The sequence below is a fragment of the Hyposmocoma kahamanoa genome, unplaced genomic scaffold (assembly GCF_003589595.1).
Source record: "Hyposmocoma kahamanoa isolate Upper Pololo Valley unplaced genomic scaffold, ASM358959v1 63, whole genome shotgun sequence".
NCBI lineage: Eukaryota > Metazoa > Arthropoda > Insecta > Lepidoptera > Cosmopterigidae > Hyposmocoma > Hyposmocoma kahamanoa.
The window spans coordinates 7,555,337-7,577,892 of NW_020653851.1; the positions used below are offsets into that span (position 1 = coordinate 7,555,337).

Genomic DNA, 22,556 nt, shown 5'->3' on the forward strand with positions numbered 1-22,556 from the left:
ATAAAGCCAATCTCCCCACAAAATGGACCGTGTGCCGGCCTAATCCTGTAATAAATCATCATTTGAGCGAATAATCATCATAAGCTCAGACGTCGGCGGCGGGTGGGAACGAGAGGCGAAAAACACGAAATTGTAAAACGGACGCTCGACCGGCGCGGATGTGGACGCGGACGCGGACGCGGACACGGACGGCGAGAGGCGATAGCCCATACATCATGCTACGATTACATGTATCAAATAAACATTACGCCACACTCGCCTTCTCATATTATGCAGGGGCGTGCGGTTTCGCCAATAACGATATCGACGTTTTTTCCACGCCAAAATTGATTAATGATTAGATTCGTCCACGGCTTATTACAAAGTAGTTAAGCCGTAGCAGTAACAGCTGATCGTCGAATATTTTATTTGATTAATTAATTCAAGATTACATGCAACTAAATAAGAAACGAACAGAATTCATCAATCATCATTTAACAAAGTATTCAATCCTGTGGCAAATAATTTATTTAGGTCCATCGTTACTCAGTAAATATATCGTCACGTGCTTAGTACATTAAAGCAGTAAAAATAATGATAAGCACTGGCAAATCATATATCTTGTACTTGGGTAACATCCATCATAATAAAATTGGCTACGTATACAATTTTAAATTGAAGGAAGATAACCACCGCAGATTTTTACCAAGAATCGGTTGCGGAGGCAGTATGATATGAATTTTAAATCCATGTGGGGTGCACGGTTCGGGGAGTGCCTGGGGCCGGGGCCCAAAGCTTCGCCACCCGGTACACAAACGACATCAATGGACGCGATTAAAAATTCAACAAGGGAACTTTGAAACTTTAGGAAGGCATCCTATCGGCACACTATCGTATTGTAAAACCAAGAAACATAGTTTCATTGGTCTATACATAAATGTAAATAAAATGTCTTTTTGCAAGTATGGTGGGCCGTACCCAAAATATCAAATGTCAAAATATTAACTGAAAATTTCACCATAATAATAAAAATAAAGCATTCATATTTGCAGTTGAACCATGTGACAGTTTGAATATCTTAACCTGTAATAACCCATCCTGGAACTATATAGTTATTTGTTGCAAGGAAATATGTTACATAATTCATTTGTTGTTGTTTTATAAATTAGGGCTTAAATTAATATTATTATGATTATAAATTTCTACGCTTGCTTTGAATATGCCTCCATAACGTTATACTGTTTTTTAGTGACGCACTCTAGGATAACTTTCATATTGGACTAAATTTTATGAAATAAAATACATAATTTACTGTCAAACTTTGGTTGCATACATAGGGCGCACTATAAGTTTCCGGAATTAACCACTTACATAAATAAATATTTTAAAAGTAATTACAACATTTGAAAATGGAACTCTTTGGCTGTAGAATACAATTTGTTTCATCTGACTGTCACTTGTTTTTACTTGTGGCGTCATTTTAGAAATTGGTTGTCTATATCACCATGGATTTAACTCGTGAAAATGAAACTGCTTTTGGCGATGAAGCACCATATAGTCGTCTTGCAGACTATTTATAGCTGGTTTGCAGAATTCAAACGCGGTCGTGTAAATCTCGGCGACGAATTTCGTGATGGTCGCCCGTTCACAACTGTAAACAACAAAAACACCGATGCTGTGCGCCGTATGATCAAAACAGACAGGCATGTGACATACCATGACATTCGGGCGTCTTTAGGCATAGGCATGAGTCAAATACAATCAATACTACGCGTGAATCAATATATAGTGTGAAAAAGCTGTGCTCTCGGTGGAACCCACACAATTTGACTGAGGTTCAAAATCCGGATCGCGTCACTTGTTGCAATGCCATACTTACCAGATTCAACGAAGGTGTGTCATATTTGGTATGGGACATAGTAACAGGTGACGAAACATGGATTTATAGTTACGATCCCAAAGAAAAGCAACAATCGAGCGTATGGGTCTTTCGAGGTGAGCCGAAACCAACCAAAGTGGCGCACGTGCAAAGTGCCTCTAAGCAGATGATTACTTCTTTTTTTAATAAAACTGGACACGTGGCTACTTTTGCTTTAGAGAATCAGTGTACAGTAAATATTGATTGGTACACGAACATTTATTTGATGAAAGTTATTCACAAACTCCGTAAAAATAACCGTAAACGCCGTATCATCTTGCACCACGTTAATGCCAGTTCTCACACGGCCAGACAGACAAATGAATTTTTGAAAGTGAACAACGTTGACCTTATGAGCCATACCGCGTACAGTCCCGACCTGGCACCTTGTGACTTTTATTTATTTCCAAAAATTAAAAACCAGTTACGCGGTCATCGATTTTCATCACCTGAACAGGCTGTCGAAGAGTATGAAAAATATGTTTCAGAGATTGTCACGGAGGATTGCCATAAATGTTTTCAAAATTGGTTCATTCGTATGAAAAAGTGCATTAACGCCAACGGAGAATATTTTGAGATACGATAAATTAATTTCTGACTATTTTTAACATTTTTTTCTTATTAATTCCGGAAACTTATAGTGCGCCCCACGTATTACAAATAATTTTAAGAATGTACTGTTTTGAAGTAAAATACATAATATTTTAGCAAAGTATTACTAGTTGAGTTTATGTTATATAGGAGCTTTATTAATTTGAAAAAATGTAAACTGTATAAATATTTGACTTTTCGTGGTAATGCGAATAGTACCCTTATTAACGAGGAACTCGACTAAAAGACTTTTTATTAGACAAACGTCACTTTTGTTTGACCTACAATATAAAAGCGACAAGATGACAGACGACCTGAGAAAGGGGGCCGGCAACGATTGGATACGGGCGGCACAAGAGTTTATGTCCAGAAGTGGATGCGTATAAACTGATGATAATGATGACACTGTAAAATGTATAATAACTATATGACTAAGAAATAAACAAAAAGTAATTTTAAAATGCACGGTTGCAAAGATGTAGGGTGCACCCCTAATGTTCGCAAATTAAATGGCGTAGCGCCCCTGGGACTCCTACTTCGGCAAAGATTTTGCGGGCTACCCTTCAATAAGGGGCACTACGCTACCCAGTATTCGAACAAGCTCCAATCGATGGTTAATTACGTTTATACACATTTGCACGCCACATGTTACAATGTAGGACGACTAATCCCCTAGCTGGCATATTAGTGAACATTACAGCTATTGACGAAGTCTTTTTGCTTCTTTTTGAAGTGTTGAAATCAACACACTATTGAAACTTTTTTTAATATGTAACTATTTGAATAATCTCTACAATATAATCTATTTATAAATAGATACGGTATGTTACAAACAAGCTTATGAAATAGGTACAATGGTAGTGATAAGGAAAAAGTCTAGTCTAGGTTTGCGGGTATGATCTGGAGAGTTATATTGTGTCGGGGTGTAGACTTGTCAGCAGAAACGGCAAGAGGGCTGGCTCTGCATCTGAGCTGGTGGAAAGAATAAAGAGTAATAAGTACCAGAACCTCGGATCCGACTACCTTTTTGAAGTCGAAACCTTTGGCCCATGGGGTCCCAGTTCCCTTCACCTGTAAAAAAATTTTATCCAAAAAATACTTTCCTATCGCATTAACATAGCTATACAAACGCTGCAAGCATCTTGGGCACCTTGCTGCGGGGACCCAATTTTATTCACATAATTTAATCCTAGGCTTTTATTGTGCTTTACCTGTATATTTCAACTTATTGTCTAATAAATAACAGTAATTTCTTTATGAAAATATTTAATGTTTAAAATCAAACAATTAACTTTACGAGGCACTGTACACTGGAAGGGAGAGTCTAATTATCTTAGGAACAAACTCAGCATTTTCTAAGATACTTACATTAATTGGCCCCCTAGAAAACTTGGGAGCATAACAAGCATATTTACATGATTTCGCAGAAACACAAACGTTGATAAAGGCATCGAGCGCGTGTGCAGATAAGCATCTGCTGAGTGGTCCCCTTCTGTTCCCCGATCACACTGCTATTAATTTCTGCGCCCCGTCACAAAGCCAACACACGTTTGGACATAATGTGATTGTATTTGCAAGTATAATGTACCAAAGCATTTTATGCAATGCATTACTTTTCAGGAAACTCTTGTTAACTCGCATGAAGCTTCTGTATTAAACATCTGTGATTTGAGCAGGTATTAGATTTGTCGTGCTTATATAAAGGACGTACCTACTTGCATCTTTTTAGAAACACGTACAATACAAATTTCACTGGATCGAGAAACATAAATTCCATAGCTCTTCAAGAGTTACGCACAGAGTTTTTTTTATGATAAGTGACGGGACGAACAAGTGGTGCGCCTGCTGTTAAGCGACACGTCTGTCCATAACAGCACAGTACCAGTAGAGCTCCTTGTGAAAGTGTTCGTCCAGGGAAGTACTACCACCTTATCTATTTCTGCCGCCATACAGTAATGTGAGTATTACTGTGTTTCGGTTTTGAAGGGTGCTGGTGAAATTACAGGCACATGGGACTAAAATTGACCAAAACATGACGAAGCGGCCGTACCACGGATCTGATTGTACTATACGAGAGTATGGCTCGTTCGATATTAATGGCTTACTAAAGAAGGACCACAAGTGTACTGCACCAAGTAAAAGCCACAATGTATTACGAATCACGCGGCATACATTACGAAATTTATTCAAAATAAAAATAATTGACTTTAAAATAAATTATATAGGGCGCACTATAAGTTTCCGGAACTGGCCACTTACATAAACCATATTTAAAAAGTAACATAGAACTCTTTGGATGTAGAATACAGTTTGTTTCATCTGACTGTCACTTGTTTTTACATTGTGGCGTCATTTTGGAAATTGGTTGTCTACATCACCATGGGTTTAACTCCTGAAAATTTTCGTAGTATGATTTTCTACAAATTTAAGTGTAATTTAACAGCTCAGCGGAGCTTTGCTCGGCTTCAAACTGTTTTTGGCGATAAAGCACCATGCAAGATGACTATTTATAGCTGGTTTGCAGAATTCAAACGCGGTCGTGTAAATCTCAGTAACGAATTTCGTGATAGTCGCCCGTCCACTGCTGTGAACAACAAAAATATCGATGCTGTGCACCGTATGATCAACACAGACAGGCATGTGACATACCATGAGATTCGGCCATCTTTAGGCATAGGCATGGGTCAAATACAATCAATACTACACAAACATTTGAGTGTGAAAAAGCTGTGCTCTCGGCGGATCCCACACAATTTGACTGAGGTTCAAAAAACGGATCGCGTCACTTGGTGCAATGCCATGCTTACCAGACTTCAACGAAGCGGCGTCAAATTTGGTGTGGGACATAGTAACAGGTGACGAAACATGGATTTATAGTTACGATCCCAAAACAAAGCAGCAATCGAGTGTATGGGTCTTTCGAGGTGAGCCGAAACCTACCAAAGTGGCGCGTGCAAAGTGCCTCTAAGCGGATGATTGCTTCTTTTTTTAACAAAACTGGACACGTGGCTACTGTTGCTTTGGAGAATCGTTGTACCGTGAATAGTGATTGGTACACGACCATTTGTTTGCCGGAAATTATTGACAAACTCTGTAAAAATAACAGTAAACACTGTACCACGATAATGCCAGTTCTCACACGGCCAGACAGACATGAATTTTTGAAGGTGAACAACGTTGACCTTATGAGTCATCCCGCGCACAGTCCCGACCTGGCACCTTGTGACTTTTATTTATTTCCAAAAATTAAGAACCAGTTACGCGGTCATCGATTTTTATCACTTGAAGAGGCTGCCGAAGACTATGAAAAATATGTTTCAGAGATTATCACGGAGGAGTGGCATAAATGTTTTCAAAATTGGTTCATTCGTACGAAAAAGTGCTTTAACACTAACGGAGAATATTTTGAGAAACAATTCATTCTGGAAACTTATAGTGCGCCCCACGTATGCATATTCTGATTACAAAATTACATAATTGTGAAAGGAAACGGCACAGCTGCGGTGTTTTTGCAGTTTGTAAAGGCACAATGAGGCAATTTTCGCTTTTTTGACTGATGTTTAAACTGCGATAACGGTCGTGCACATTCTGAAGCGTAGCAGCGGAACTGAGTGTTTATAGCTTACACTGGGCACGCGAAGTAGGTACACTTACCCTCCGTTTACATTGCATTGTACTGCATGTTTGTTTGTAGTATAAACCTTACCGAATAAACTGTGGTGCATACATTAGATATACTAGAACGGTTCAGACGGTGTTTGTCCTGTAAAAACACGCACTTAGCCTTATACGTTTATCGAAAACGCAACGGACTTGTTAAGGAAACCCAATGAACTTTAACGTATTCGGCGTGCAGCGATAATGCATCTCTTTCGCTCGGCGCGAAGTCATACGTTTTTTTTTTATCGAATAGTATTGAAGTATTCGTATTTATTTTTGGTAACTTCGAATTCTCTACGCGTTTTAAGAAATTGTCAACACTATCTATATTATCTACAGACTATCTATATTAAGTAATTGAAAAATTTTTGTCATAATTTCTCAGATTTTCGTGCAATTTTTCAAATGTGTTTATACGCCCAGCTTCTTTATTCATTGAATAAACTCAATACCTTCTGTTCTTCCGGCGGCAACGCCGTTAGCGTCTTTTATGCCAATATAAAAGTACAAAAATGCGTGGACCAATCACAGACGTGTTCTCATGGCGATTGCTCTGTTAATACTGCGGCTATCCGTCTTTCAAACGCATGAAAATATATCGTGTGAGTATTCACACCATATATTTTCACCCGTTGTCTATCCGTTTATAATCGAATACGTTAAAAACGTGCAGAGCAAGCTTACGGCATCTATTTAGAGATATCGCACTGTTAATACAATAGTGTATTAACTGAAAAAGTGGACTTTCTCAGAATCAATGAAAAACTAAATACTCACTTCCCGCAAAAAATCATTAAAATGTATATGTTATAGTTCATTATAGACACAAACAATTTCTCAAATATATTTAAAAATAAAATGGAAAAAATAATTTCCCCTTTTTGAATATGGATTATTTTGACCAGAACTATCATTTGATAGTTTCTTACAATATTCGAATGACGGTTTTTTTGACGTGTCAAGAATCAAATTTTACGTTCAATAATGATATAATACTAAATTTCACATATTTTGAGTTACAACACTATTTTAATGCAGTGCGATATATCTGTGATCTTACGTTATGATACTTTAATGGAAGAATAACCTTTTTCCTTCATCGTCATTATGTTCTTACCTCGAACCATATTATTCTATGATAAGTATTTCTACCACACCAGTAGAATTTGACGATAATGCATTCAGACTAAACAAAAGCATCGGATAATCACACAAAACTTAGCATATACAGTAGTATACATAGTTTCTCAATTTATTTATTAATTATACTCCAATAACAAATACCTTAGCGTTGACGCATACTATTTAATATCTAAATGACAACCTCCGTGGTCGAGTGGCTTGCCGGCGTGCAAGTTTTCATGGTATCGCCATCTCTGAGGCGCCATCTCGGGTTCGATTCACGACCGGTCAATGTTGAAAACTAACTATTCTATATCGTTTCGGACCGGATCTTTGTGGTAAAAGCGTTGTTTCCGATATCCATAACACAAGTGCTTTAGTTACTTACTTTGTGATCAGAGCAACGTATATAATTTTGTCTAAGTTATTTATATTTATTTAATACTAGACCTTCTGGCCTGAAGCTACAGAACTGAACCCCTTGGAATTGCTAACGTATAAAGATAGTAATACTGACCGTGAAAAACTTTATTGTTTTACATGGTCCTAGATGCGTAACACGGGCGTATTGTGCTCGTTTTGAATATCGAGAAGAAAAGAAATACGACAAAATAAAAGTTTCGCTTCACCTTGACTTGCCAATAACGACTCAGCGCCCTAAAATGCAAAGTGAGGGGAGACGTTAATAAAAATTCCACGCTGAAACAACAAATTAAACGAAGCCGAGCCACTCGAAAAGCCATAAGTACTCATCTCAATTGCCGCCGATAAGAAATCCAAGCCTTGGCAATGTATTCCAGGCACGTTTCGGCGCACGGTTTTTTCTTGCCATTCTACTGTGGCGTTTAAAACGAATTGACTCTTAAATTCTTCAGAATGAAATGTTGTCAGAGTTTTATTAAATCGAGTGTAACCATTCCTGACATTACGCAAATGGCGGGTCCTCCCCTACATCTGTCGCAGGGATGCACCCCCTTAATAAGTGTTAACGCTCGCCGGCTGCGATGAACACTCCGTCCCGGCTCAAGCTAAATCTCTACAAATTCTTGATACAAATTAATGCCGTGGGAGGACTCCGCGAGCGTCTTTTGTAATTTCATTTTGTAATACCACCGCGCCCCTACGACCTACTATGAGACACATTTACAATGCGTGAAATGTACTCGACGACGCTACGTGCCTATACCCGACAAGGGCATATTATTGCTTTATTTTCTGCACGACGATCTTTTATAATAGACTACTTACTTTATTTATAGAGTTTACAATTCTACTTCTTATTACCGGTTTTGTTAAAATTCAAGATACACACGATCCCCTCGCTCTCTTGCCTCATTTTACTTTGAACACTGTTCCAATAATCGACGTGAACCACAGACAATACAACAAATTAGACCGATCTCCCGCATCACTACTATGAGACTCATTTTGATAAATGGCTTGACATGGCCAAACAGATCTATAACTACATATAACTCAGAGCATTCACGAGTAATAACATCATACAAATTGCAATTCATTTCTATTTTTCAGACCATTAACCCTGGACAATAACACCGGAGTGGGACGGGTGAGAGTAAAATAAACGCCGGGCGAAATAGTTCGGAACTGGTATCATCGTTGCAAATGTAAATGAACAATTAAAGCGCGCGCCGTGGCCGAGGACAATGATGATAATTATTTTAGTTTGCTGTCGACGCGGCTAGCGGCCGTCAGTCGAGCGCCACCCAGCACCCGCCGCCCGCCAGTGGAATGCTCCTCGGACCCCTATTTTCGCCATTAAACAGCGACACTTCTGCTGTTCGTAAATTATTATCAGCCCACGCTTTCATTACTCGGTTCCGTAACAATGGAACTCCGAATGTACGAACTGATTCAACTTTAGGAACTTCGATTCTAGTGCGCCTCCACCCCCATTGTTCAGCTAGAAATCACGTCTCATATTAGGCCGAAGGTGAAATTTTGATTAATTCGTTGCTGTTCTCGCGGTCCCAATTATGGGTTCCAACCGGGAAACTTCGATGAAAGGACAATCTTTTGAATAGTAATTGCATTGAAGCAGTTTCAACTCCTACTGCAATTTCAAGTTGTTACTTTACTCATGCATATTGCAAGTCCACCTAGTATGCGTTTGCTATTCTAGACTGTCATTTGTAATTCACAGACGAAAACTAGTTTCTCCTACTATTTTACATTCTCAAAAAATTTTTCACGGCAAAACAATAGATAATAATATACTGATAATATAAAAATAGATGTGCGGTGCAACAAAATTTTAACGAAATCTTGAATATGCAACGAAAGGACATGAAATGTATTACGACGACAAGTATTTTAACAAATAAGTCGTTAATATATGCAAATTGACACAAAATAATTTGTAAAGTGATTGGAATGTCATTCATTAAAAATATCCGAGACGAACATGTAGTAGCGTAATTATTCTCTTTAATTGGGTTATCACGTTGGAAAATTTAATACAAATCCGGATGACGATTAATTGAAACTGCTTTGTATGATTTACACAATTTTGGAATTTCGTAAAAATGCAACGAAATGTGAAACTATAATGGAAGCTCTGTTTTATCACTATAAGTACTTAAAGTGCTTCTGCGTATACTGAGTATTCGATTTACTGAGTAAGCAGTATTTCTTGGTTTTTGCAAATCAATTTAAAATATAATATGCGTAATTACAAAAACTCCTTGTGAATTAGTTCGTCCAGGAAAGTACTGCCACATTATTTATTTGTGGCGTCAAGCGGTAATGTGAGCATTAATGCTTTCTGATGTTGAAGAATAAAGGTACAGGTGAAATTACAGGCATTTGTGCCTTGGGCCTTGTCAACTTATGTCATAGGGTGACGGGCGCAGTGGCAGTGTCCCTCAAATCTTTGTGATTTAAGTCTCTAAATGGCACTGCAACCGTTATAGACAGACGTGTCGCTTAACACCATATGATATCATATTATGATATCAACAAAAACTATTCCGGAAAAAAATGTTTTGTCAAACTACATAGCTAATATGCTAAGTTTTGTATGATTATCAGATGATTTTATTTTTATCTCAATGCATTGTAATGCAATTGTATTAGGTGTGGTAGAAATGCTTATCTAAAAATAATGTGGATCCAGGTAAGAACATAATAAAGATGAAAGAAAAAGGTGAATCTTCCGTTCCAGTATCATACGTCAGATTCATAAAACTACCCTTCAAAGACATGAAGTCCAACTCATACATTCACTTGGTCTAACATCCAACTTGGTCTAGCAATTTGTTTTTTATTGTATTGTTGATATTTCCAACCGAGTATCCAACATATACGCATATTAATGTTACGCACAACGAGATGAAACTAGTAAATTCTAAGTGAAATGTTTTCAGTATACTTAATACAATCAAACGCTTAATCTATGAGTGCCAATTTGCTATCCACTACGTTTATATCTTATTAATCGTAATATTTATGCGTGTCAAGAATATTTTGACCTGGTCTCATAGTGTATCGACATTGAAACATAAACATAATTAGACTTTAAATTATAAGTGCTTAAGACATTCACGTACATGACTGTGATACATATGATACTCAAAACATCTTTCATGAGCAGAGATGGTTTTAATGTGATGGTTTTCGTGATATATTTTAAATCATCAAATTTATTTTAAATTAACCAAAACTTATCGTTTTATCTTACAACTATTAACTCATAAAGTATAATCGTCAATTCCATTGATAAAAATAGATAAATATTTGTGATGATCAAAGTAGTAATATAAATATTACAATACCTAACTATATTATATAGTTTCAGCACCTGGTTATAACGAATACACAGTCACTAACGATATGAAATCAGTGGTGATATAACCATCCACAATATCTCTACATACCAAAATTATCCTGAAACCTTTATAAGGTTTATACATTTTTTGGACAATAACCGACGGATTTTGTTTCTTTGATTACGCACATAAGTAGGTAGGTGTTGTTCTATTTGGTCACCGCCCACTCTGTCTTAAATAAAATAATGGAAAGATAATTCCGCTGGCTTTTCCGACGCTATGTGGAATGTTTTAATTAAAATCCTTCCTGGTTTAATTACTTTGTACATTTACACTGTTCCGAAACTCAATAAAGTCTAATAGAATATTCTTGAGTAATTAATTACCTATAAATATTAAAGTATGGTTATTGTTCGATATTACAAAATTTAATTCTTGAAAAAATTATTAACGTAATCATCGATTAAGTAAGTTTTTTTCATTTAAACCCTAATGCTTATGTTGTTTTTATATATAATATCAACGTGACATTGCCGTCGCACGGTTGTTCTCTAAAATAATTATATAGAAAGGAAAAAAAAAGAAAATTAAATTTCAAGAAAAGGATTTCGACTATAATATTAAGTATATTTTAAGTTCTCAAAAGTTACTTTTGTCATTTTATAGATTATGATAATCATTTCCAAAATGAATTATAAACAAATCATTTAATTATGGGTTACTATAAATTGTCCTGTCCAAATTCCTGCATATTTAAGAACATGGGTCTTATTTTTTTAAAAAAACTTTCATGCAAGTAGACTATACGTTCGCTAATTTATTTATAGATTAAGCAGTTTAAGTTAACGTCCAATAAATTTTATTCAAGTTAACTTTTCTAAACAGAAAATTACATTTCTATATAAAATTTGTTCAAAATTATAAATCATGTTAAAAGTAGATTTTTTTGTTTTCTGCAGTTATTTAGATACTTATTTTTTATCTTTACTAATGGAGATATAATCAGGTGACTTAGTAACTTAATGGATTTAATTTATGGTTCTGCTTCGTACCTGAATTGGTAAGCGTGTTTTCACCAAGTCCTGTGGAAGTGTCGACGTCGGGGTGCGCACCAGCCGCGGCGGCGAACAGCGCGCATGCCCACGCGCATCGCACTAGAACCAGTGTTGTTCCCTTCCACCAGCACCCTCGAAGTTCGCGGCCCTCACCCATCTCACATCACCAAATAATCAATCTTTAATACAAGTACCTCTACCTATATAGCACTAACTTTTACTCAACTTTCAAGTTTGTATTCCGAACATTAATTTGAAATAAAAACCTAGAACTAACTAAGATCTAACTTTTGACATGAGTTACAACTCTTTTGATTACTTTTGTAAAATTTATTGAAGAAATACAGAACATTGGATGTCTAAGTTTCGTATCGCACGTTCGTATCGTGAGTGGTGGAGAGTGCGCGTGGCGGCGGCGGTATGACTGCGTGGTCGCGAGAGCACTGTCCGCGAGCAGCATCGCGACCGGCTCCTCCGAAGTCGCAGCATCTCACACCAGCCGCAAGGAGGGCCGTTGCGCGCGCACGGCCCTCGCCAACCAATAGCGCCACGGGGGAGGGCCCGCGCGTAAGACGCACGGAAGTATATGCGAAGGCCTATGTACAGATGATAGCGGACAGGTGGTTTCGCGGCCGTAATTAGGCTGCTGATAACTTATTGCTACGTAAAGATGCTTAAACGCTGGACGATTAAGATAGCGACTGAGATGTCGGCCATTTACCGACTCTCTCTTAAACCACTTTGCTTATACTTTGCTTAAACTGTTTTTTATACATATATCTACAGCTGTCGCTGCTAAAATGTTTATAAGACATTTATTCTGCCGAGACTATTACAATAAAATAGCACGAATTTGGTATGTTCGTCCTAGAGCAGATTATTGACTCTACATATTATTTTATTACATTAAAAATTAAAAATGTACTGCGAATCCTATTAACAGTAAATATGTAATACAAAACAAGCAAAATAAATAACTAATCTGTAAAATAATGTTGTTACATTATTTTTAAATAGAAGAACCAAAATTTAATTCGTCATTTATTCCACCCTTTTCAAATCTATGTATGTATGTATAAACCTATGTTTGCTGAAAAAACATACTACTGTAGTAAAGAGACACTGTGGAAGATTCTGCTCTCTAGGATTTATTTCGTAATAACAAATTACGAAACCCGGGAAGAGTGGTCCAATTTATAACCGTGAACTTAAATCACATTTTTATTAATATTTTAATTAAAATTAGCAAAGAAATTCAATTCTATATGCTATGCTATATACTAGTAAATAATTTATGACAAAATGAACTGTAAATTGTCTTCAATAAATTATTTTTATTTTTTATGTTTTAACACTTTATTTGAAATCAATCACTTCTCCAACATAACAAATTAACAGAAAAATAATTCACATGTTTATTCATATATATGTGTATTTGGTAATGAATGCCACTGGGCAGGTTATAATTAAACAAAAGAAATGCCACAACGGTTTCTGAAAAGACATAGATTTTTGTTTCGTATGAACTTGTGACAATCATGTAACTGAGAAGTCACCTACAAGTTTGCAAGTACTTAGACATGAATACACGAAGGCAAACATGTATTTCTCCATATCATCCCATATAAATCTTTATTATTAATAATAATAATAATACTAACTTTATTACAAAAGACACAGAAATACGTACGAAGTTGTTCTATATTAGGCTTATAGTCCTAGCTCCCGAAATAAAATCCCTTGTACTATAATATAATTGTTAATTATTACTCCTCTCCGGGTATGGTTGTTTATCTAAAATAGCCAGTCTAACTTGGTCTGGTTGACTTGCTTAAATATATATACTAATCTTAAGTCACGCGTTTCGAATAAATTTAATAACGAACAATCTTTATTCTATTGAATAACGTTGATAACTTATTCACCTTAGCGGCGCAGTGCATCAATTAGATTATGATAATATTTTTCTGTTATTTAAACAATTAAAGAGGATTACTGTAAACGAACTACTATCAATTGACTTATTTTTTTTTAGCTGGCTAATAATGATCGGAAACCCATTTTTCTTTTTTTTATTCTATGAATTAGTGCACATTTGACCTTCATGTCATCTCACATGATATCAAAAAAAAATTTTCAAAACCTAATGGAAAGTCGACGATGAGGTCGATGATAGAGCATGCGCGCCTATTTAATGTCTATTTCCTTTTGACCTTGACCCTTTTCAGAAATAACCGATTAAAAATAATATTTTTAATTTTTAACAGCATTTACCACCACTTTTTGGTGCGTTAACTTAATTCACCTGAATTAGTTCACCACAACAGTTGAAACAGTTCACATAGGAGACTCTACTCAGCAGTGGACCGTACAAATAGGTTAAAAAAGATGAGTGTTCTGAGTAATGTTCCCGACCGTTGTTCTGATATGTATACTCATAGACACTCAAAGAAATTTATAGAGCTCCTTGTGAAAGTGGTCTGAAGTGTGTGTGGTTTGCTGTGCTAGGCAGAGCAATAAATTGCAAAATTTGAGGGGCACTGGAAGCACAAGTTCAGTAGGAATGGAGTGCATCGGAAGAGACCTACACTTATTACGCTCAACGCCAGTCTATCCCGAAAATTTCTTAACCTCAAAAGACAAGAGCTACGTATCATAAATCATAACAATGCACTGGAACTAGATAATATTTCTGTGGCGTCAACCTATTATTGTGATACCACGATGTGCAACTCACTTTTGCTAAACATTGTTGATTCGTTTAATATACTCACCCAAAATATTCGAAGTATTCATAAAAACTTTGATAGCTTATTAGCGCAATTGGCTACATTCACAATTTATATTGACGTTATAATTTTGACAGACCACAAACCTATACCCCAACTATACAATTATATTGCATTTTCTAATAGTAAGCATCTTAATCAAAGTGACGGTATCGTTATATACGTTAAAAAACACATTAAGTGTTCAGTTACGGAGCCAGAACCGATAGGAGCTAGTTACTTATTATTAAAACTTGAACCAGATACTCACATTCTGGCTATTTATAGATCGCCGTCTATACTAAACACAGACACGTTTCTAAACACAATAGACAGCATTATACGTCCTTTACACTTCAGAAAAAATATTACATTAACAGGTTATATTAACATTGACATTAAACCAAACAACAAGGACAGACCTAGTGTTGCTTACTTGGACCTATCTGCTGAACTAGGAATTTTACCGGGTCACCAATATTCTACCGGGTTGCTAAACTGTTTGGATCATGTGATGTTAAAGACGGCTTTCCCTGCATCCGTATTTGTAATTGACTCTACGGTAACGGACCACGCTCTAGTGTTGCTAAATCTTCCTTTGACCAAATTTAAACAAGGTTTAGTAAACTATGTCAAAAAAACTGATTTCAATGAGGCTGTTAGATACCTCCAATCGGTTGACTTTTCTTTTATAACGCCTACCTCTGACGCCAACGTAAACGCTTCACTTTTTGTTGAAAAACTATCGTTTGCAATAATGTCTAATACCAAGTCATACAAAGTACCTAACAGGAGGAACATTTTGAAACCATGGTTAACGTCTGATCTACTTCGCTGCATCCGTCATAGGGATAGGCTACATAGAAATTTAAAAAAAGACCCAAATAATTAAATCCTTCAAATTACTTATAGGCGATACTGTAACTTTTGCAATTTCTTGTAGCGAAAGCTAAAGAGAAACTATGAAAAATCTTTATTACCTTCGTCGAACTCAAATAAGGACACTTGGAATGCAATCAAATCGATACTTTATATCTCGAAATCGAAAACCTCTGCAAATGATTTATTACGTTCAGATAATGGTAAAAATATTCAGGATATTAACAGATGTTTTTCTAATATAGGTATGGAGCTAGCTGATATGATAATTTCTTCAAATTGTAATAACAAAAGTGAATACAGTTTAGATATACCTCCAGTAGTAAATTCAATGGTGCTACTACTACCAGACCAAGCCGAGGTTGAATCAATAATAATTAACCTTAAAAATAACTGCGCCGTTGGGTGGGACTACATACCTGTTAAATTTTTAAAACTTTCAAAAGATATAATAGTAAGTAAGGGGGGACCCTTACCAAAATTATTGAACTTTGCCTATCCCAGGGAGTTTTCCCACAGGCTTATAAGAAGTCGCTCATCACCCCAATCCACAAGTGTGGACCTCGAGACAGTTTCTCCAATTATAGGCCGATATTGATACTCAGCTCACTTTCTAAGGTACTTGAAAAGGCACTTAACAACCGCCTCGTGAACTTTTTGGAACATAATAAGATATTATCAAAATCGCAACATGGATTTAGGACTAATATAAGCGCCGAAGATGCGGTTAGCCAACTAGTAGATATGCAACCTCAGAAAGTGACGCTAAACAGAAATGCATAGAAATTTTTCTCGACCTAGCAAAAGCTTTCGATACTGTCTCGATTCCCGTACTTGTGAATAAGCTAAATCGTGCCGGTGTCCGAGGTAATGCCCTCAAAATAATGGAGGACTTCGTATGCCATCGTACTCAACAAGTTAAAGTTGGAGAGATAGTGAGTGCAGAATGTCCGGTTCTCTATGGAGTCCCGCAAGGAAGCACCCTCGGACCAAGTCTCTTCTTAATATATGTATATAAATGACTTGTGTCAAATATCGTTACAAAATGGCAAAATATTTACTTATGCCGCTGACACAGCCTTGGTTTTCACTGGAGCAACCTGGGAAGAGGTCAGCGATACTGCTGAACGCGGTTTACATAAAATAAGCTGCTGGCTGCGAGAAAACATTCTGATTGTAAATCTTTCTAAATCTACTCTTGTTCAATTTACCCTGCCGAACAATAAACAGGAAAATATTGAAATCAAACTCCACTCATGTTATTCTCCTCGCAATTCTGACTGTTCCTGTCTTACTGTTGCCAAGTCTACCAATGTAAAATATTTAGGAGTGATGCTTGACGACAGACTCAGTTGGCGTGCACACATAGACCTCACGACTTCACGCTGTAGAAAACTAATATACGTTTTCAAAAAACTGAGATATGTGGCTAATCTTGAGCTACTGCGTACGATATACTACGCCCTTGCGCAGTCGGTGATGAGTTACTGTGTTGGAGTCTGGGGTGGTGCCTTTAAGACTCATTTATTGACTTTAGAAAGAGCACAAAGACTCCTACTTAAAGTGATGACTTTTAGTCCGTATAGATTTCCTACTACATCGTTGTATGACAAATGCCAAGTACTGAGTGTAAAACAGTTGTACGTTTTGCAACTAGTAAACAAGCAGCACAGAGTCACTTCATACTGCAAAGACAATTACATCAAAAATAGCACTAATGTGTGTTTATCCATTAAATGTCGCACAGCTTGGGCTAGACGTCAGTTACTATTTATGGCTCCGTTCCTGACGTGGAATTGCGGATATCAGCCCGTTACACCATACCATACCATCCTGTCGATTTTTCAGTACTTCTGCCCGTACGTAGACTACCCTACCGAAGTATCTAACTAATTTTCCACAATCTTAAGAAAGCAAGTAATTTCTTTCGATTTTTTTTTACCGACTTTACATTTCCAATCGTTGGCTATGTCGTTTGTTTATGGTTTATAGGGAATTTGGGTAATTCCACACATACCTGCACATTCTCGTATATTAATCTTATGAAATTACGGGTCGTATTCTAAAACTCTACTCAATGCTTATGTCAGGGGATTTGAGCATACTTGAGTATGATTTCAAGCACTGGAAATACGACCCTATTGTCAAGGGCTTGGGTATGATTTTCAGTGCTCACTGCAATACTCAAGTCCTGACTAAAGTATTGAGTAGAGTTCTAGAATACGACCCTAAAACAGCGCAATAGGCCAACTGTTAAGTCAATCACTGCTCTATTAAATGCAAATTAACAATTAAATTGAGCTAATTCATAGGTAGCTGTGAAAACTTCGTAATAATTGTAACATAATTATTAATACAAAGATCGAACACTCAGAAAAAATTCCTTCGATCCGGCCGGATTCGAACCGACACCTTCTAGCATACCGTAACAGACGCTATACCAACTAAGCCACGGAACGAACCAGCGGACCTTACGAATTTTTCCATTTGCTTGTTGTCGTGTCTTTGTATTCGGTTTTTCAACGACTTTTAGTCGTAGCGCCATCTATGAAAAATCTATGAAAGTTTTATCACCCAGTCAGATCCCTTTACAGCTACCAGTCCTGGCGAGAGATGTCGCTATTCACTGTATTCTACATTTTTATTGAATTAATATTCAATTGTTTTTTGTGAAATTACTCCACTAGTTTGTTAAAACTATTAATACAAAGATTGAACACTCAGAAAAAGATCTTTCGAGCTAGAAGACGTCGGTTCGAATCCGGCCGAATCGAAGGATTTTTTTCTGAATCTTCGATCTTAGTATTAATAATTATAACAAATTAATGGAGTAATTTCACAAAAAACAATTGAATATCAATTCAATAAAAATTTAGAATACAGTAATTGTAACATAACTGAAAAAAAATCTTTATGCACAGCACGGTAAGTCTAAACTGATGATATATGACTGATGAGAATAGTGCTATTTCTAGTACTTCTATTTCTGAATAATTTCTTTTAAAGTTAATAGTTTCAGAAAATAAACAGTTTAGTTGTTTGTTATATGAAACACACGTACATTTCATTTTCTATCTCGAAACATACCAAAATGTAATAAGTATGTGTTTGCTAGACAATTTAGTTAGAATCATTCTCACAAAAATCTATCTGCTTACTTATTACTAAAATCATTTATTTATTGTTATAATTATTTATTTATTGGCTATACAGTCATTAGGATATACATATATATATAATTAATAAATTAAAAACTTAATAATAAACTAAAAATTAGTTGTGTTGTGTAATAACTGTTACTAAAAAACCCAGTACTCAATGGTACAAATAATTATAAACAAATAATTGTAACACTTTCATTGAAAAAATACCGACCTCGAAAGTTTGCGTATCGGCTTTTTTCGATTTCCATGTGATCACATCATCAGATTCTAACTTCACCAGACAACGGGACTGTTACGGACTCCTTTGTACATTTTGTACTTTTTTTCTGGTTGTCATAGTGACGGTGATTTGTTGATTACATGTATTGTGTCAAGCAAAAAGTCGACTTTTGTTTGCGTAAAATATTTTTTTCATTTTGTGATAAGCCGAAACTATCCCGGGTCAGCATCGTCGGCATCAGGGACCACCTCGAAAGTCATAATCTGATGAGAGGATCCATAGGAATCGAGGAAAATCCTCAAATTTTATAGGTGTGTCAGTGTACTTACTGTTTTCTCCATCAATTGTGGACCGATTTTGATGATTCTTTTTTGTTGGAAAGACTGGTCACATTCAATTTGAAGAAAATAATCTACCTCTAAGGGTGGCAAACTAAGGGATAAATGAGTTTTGAGATCGGTTTATTTAATACTCTGTACTGAGATTATCAAAAATAATACACATTAGTTTTATTAAGTTTTAGTTACGGTTATAACACTGAATAATTTTATTTATTCATATTAACTAAATTTGATATTTTACCAAATTTCAATTAGACAGTTTATAAAAATTATTGAATTTTTTTCTGTACCGATTTTGGGTAATAATAAGCTGATTTTAGAGGATAACTGTACAGATTTCCACCAATTTTGAACAAAATGTACCTTTTTAATTAATGTAGTGAACGAAATTTAAAATGTTTTCACGTTATGCATTGACTTACAAATAAATGGACGACGGGTCTAATACAAAAACCACGAAAACAATATCCCAAGTCAACCTATTTAAACGTAGTGACATATAAAGGAATATGAAAAAGCTAAAACGTTGAATTTAAATTGTAACGTCATTGCAGTACTGTCTAATTTTGCTTGCAAAAATTGAAAGGCGCAAAAAACACCATATTCCGCTTCTACTGGAAGCTTACCAAAATGCAACATATGTAGCTTCTAGTGAAATCTACTTGAACAGAGGTGTAATGGAGTAGCCTTTATTATTTATAAATAAATTTTATACATAAATGTTGAATTTTATACAATGCCATTTATTACGAGCTAGGGTGTCTGACTTTTTTTCTTGAGTTTCGAGTTCTCGTACCCGATTTCTCGAGTTATTCGAGAATTTTTTAAAAACCGTAAAAAATTAGCTCAATCAACTATAAAACTAAATGTGAACTTTTCGAGAGTTGTTTTGGCCTGGGTGTTCTGAGTTATGCCCCGGAATAAATTCCATCGTTCGTGGTCCCAGGTTCGACTCCCAGTAGGACCAATTTGGGAAATTAACTTTTGTAAATTGGTTCTGCTCTGGGATTCTGTTGCTCTGATACTCATGGGGAGTATATACAGAGAGTTCCCTAGTTTCAGACCAGGTGATTGTCTTACAATAGAATACCAAGACAAGAACCATTTAGAAAAGTTAATTTGTTCAATTGATCCTACCGGTATCGAACCCGGGAACTTCTCATCCAGTGCCCACAGTGCAAACCGTTAGGCTATCCAGGGTGTACTATTTGTATTATTATGCATTGTTTGCATGTGAAAGCTACAAATTGCTTAAACTTTTATAAAAATCCCATTTAATTTGCACTGTCAGTCTGCTTCAATTACCTTCTTTGTTTCTTAAGTTGGTATATTTTGTCATTCATCCAACTTTTGATTTTTAATGCATTTTGGCGGTGTAAGATGTTCTCTGTTAATACTTGTCACTTTCTTCAGTTCAAGCTGTTTCCTGGATAAATTCCTGTATTCTCTCATTTCTATGCACAGTTCACTCATTGATGTAATCACATACCAAAGCTTTAATATGATGGCCTTTTATCAAGCTTGCATCAGCTCTGGTTTCCTTTCTTTTCTTACCATTTTCTTAACCCGTTCGTGTAGTACTGAAATTCGTGAAAACGTCACCACTTTTCTATATGCCGTAGTGCTTACATTGATTCAATATAATTATTACGGTTTATCACTGACAACGGTTGATTCAGTCAACAGGCATAGTCGTACTGCTGAAACGTTCTTGCAAATGTTCTTGTGCTTGAAAAAGTACGGCTATGACGATAGTAGGGTATTTGCCGTTCTGAGATAATTACAAAATTAAAATGCGCGATATTGATTGCGCAAGAGAAACGCTTTCCAAAATAAACACTTAGGTACTAATTAATAATAATAATTATAATAACGCACACACTCAACATTGCCTCGCATTAAGGGAACCTTGTGTCGCAGGTGCCATAGACACACATACAGACAACCACAAATTACACCCAAACTCACGAGATAAATAAATGTAGGCCATACACATATTTCTCCCGAAAAACCTAAAAAAATACTTTCGGGATTATGGACGTTCATGCAAACGTTATTTCGGGCAAATGTATTTTCGGTCTTCTGATTCGTAACCCCGAGCTGTAGAAGAGTACAATAATATTTGAAAGTATTACTAACATGTATTAAAAAATATTTTAATAATAACATTAGCATCAAAGCGACTCTATGAAACTTTTGTTCTAAATTTTCAAACGCTTGTGTTTCAAATAATTGAAATTGACGTGGTGGGTCTCGTTCAGTCTTTTACGCAAGCAATGTGTCGGAAAGAGACAGTTAGCTATTTGATTGCTTTTCTAATTTATATTTACGATTAATTTAAATATAAATTAAATACTATATATGTATACTAGTGCATAAAATAACACTTTTAAATGATAACTATGATAACACAATTTAGTACTTACTGAAAATATAATATACCATCCTGTTTTTTCACTTTAGTTGAGTAATTTTTACAAGGCTTTACCACACAATACGGCATCATTGACAAGCGCGCTGTCAGTCGAACAAACGAAGACTAAAGCGTGATTGACGCTCTGTATACGATTTTAACGCCCTGTAAGTTCGGACACTTTTTAGCGCGGACCCGACGTCCATTTATTTGTAAGTAAATGATGTTATGTTATAACTTTGTAAGTGTAATATTTTCGTTTTATAATTTGTGAATTTGTGATCATTTTGACGAGTTGACGATTTTGGCTTAAAATTCAAAGTATCCAGAACCGTAAAAACCAATAAAAAAAACATTTTGACTTTCGAGACCTGTGTGTCAATTCGACATTTGACGTTGTTTGTTCATGTAGCAATTTCGCATTATTTTTATAATTTTGATCTACACTACTTCTTTCATTTTAATATATTATTACCCATATTACGACAAACAGTGGTGGTGTCTTTATGACTATGTTGTAAATTTTGATACTTCACTATATAAAAACACTGCTGCAAAATTTGCAAAAGCAAATTGCTTGAGAATCTAGCGATTCTGTAGCGGTATTGTAAACAATAATTCCATTTTAACCATATGTAATCTTTAGAATAAACATAAA

At 35.9% G+C, this 22,556-nt stretch overlaps 1 protein-coding gene across 2 annotated transcripts in view; it reads right to left on the minus strand.

The window, feature by feature from the left end:
- The window catches only part of LOC113230360 (lachesin-like), a 117,004-nt gene extending 104,467 nt beyond the window's left edge, over window positions 1-12,537 (minus strand). For both annotated transcript variants that reach the window (XM_026464260.1, XM_026464259.1), the window contains exon 1: window positions 12,111-12,537. In XM_026464260.1, coding sequence (XP_026320045.1) covers window positions 12,111-12,270 — 160 coding nt within the window. In that variant the 5' untranslated portion in view covers window positions 12,271-12,537. The remainder of the gene's footprint in view (window positions 1-12,110) is intronic.
- Window positions 12,538-22,556: the final 10,019 nt, after the last annotated feature.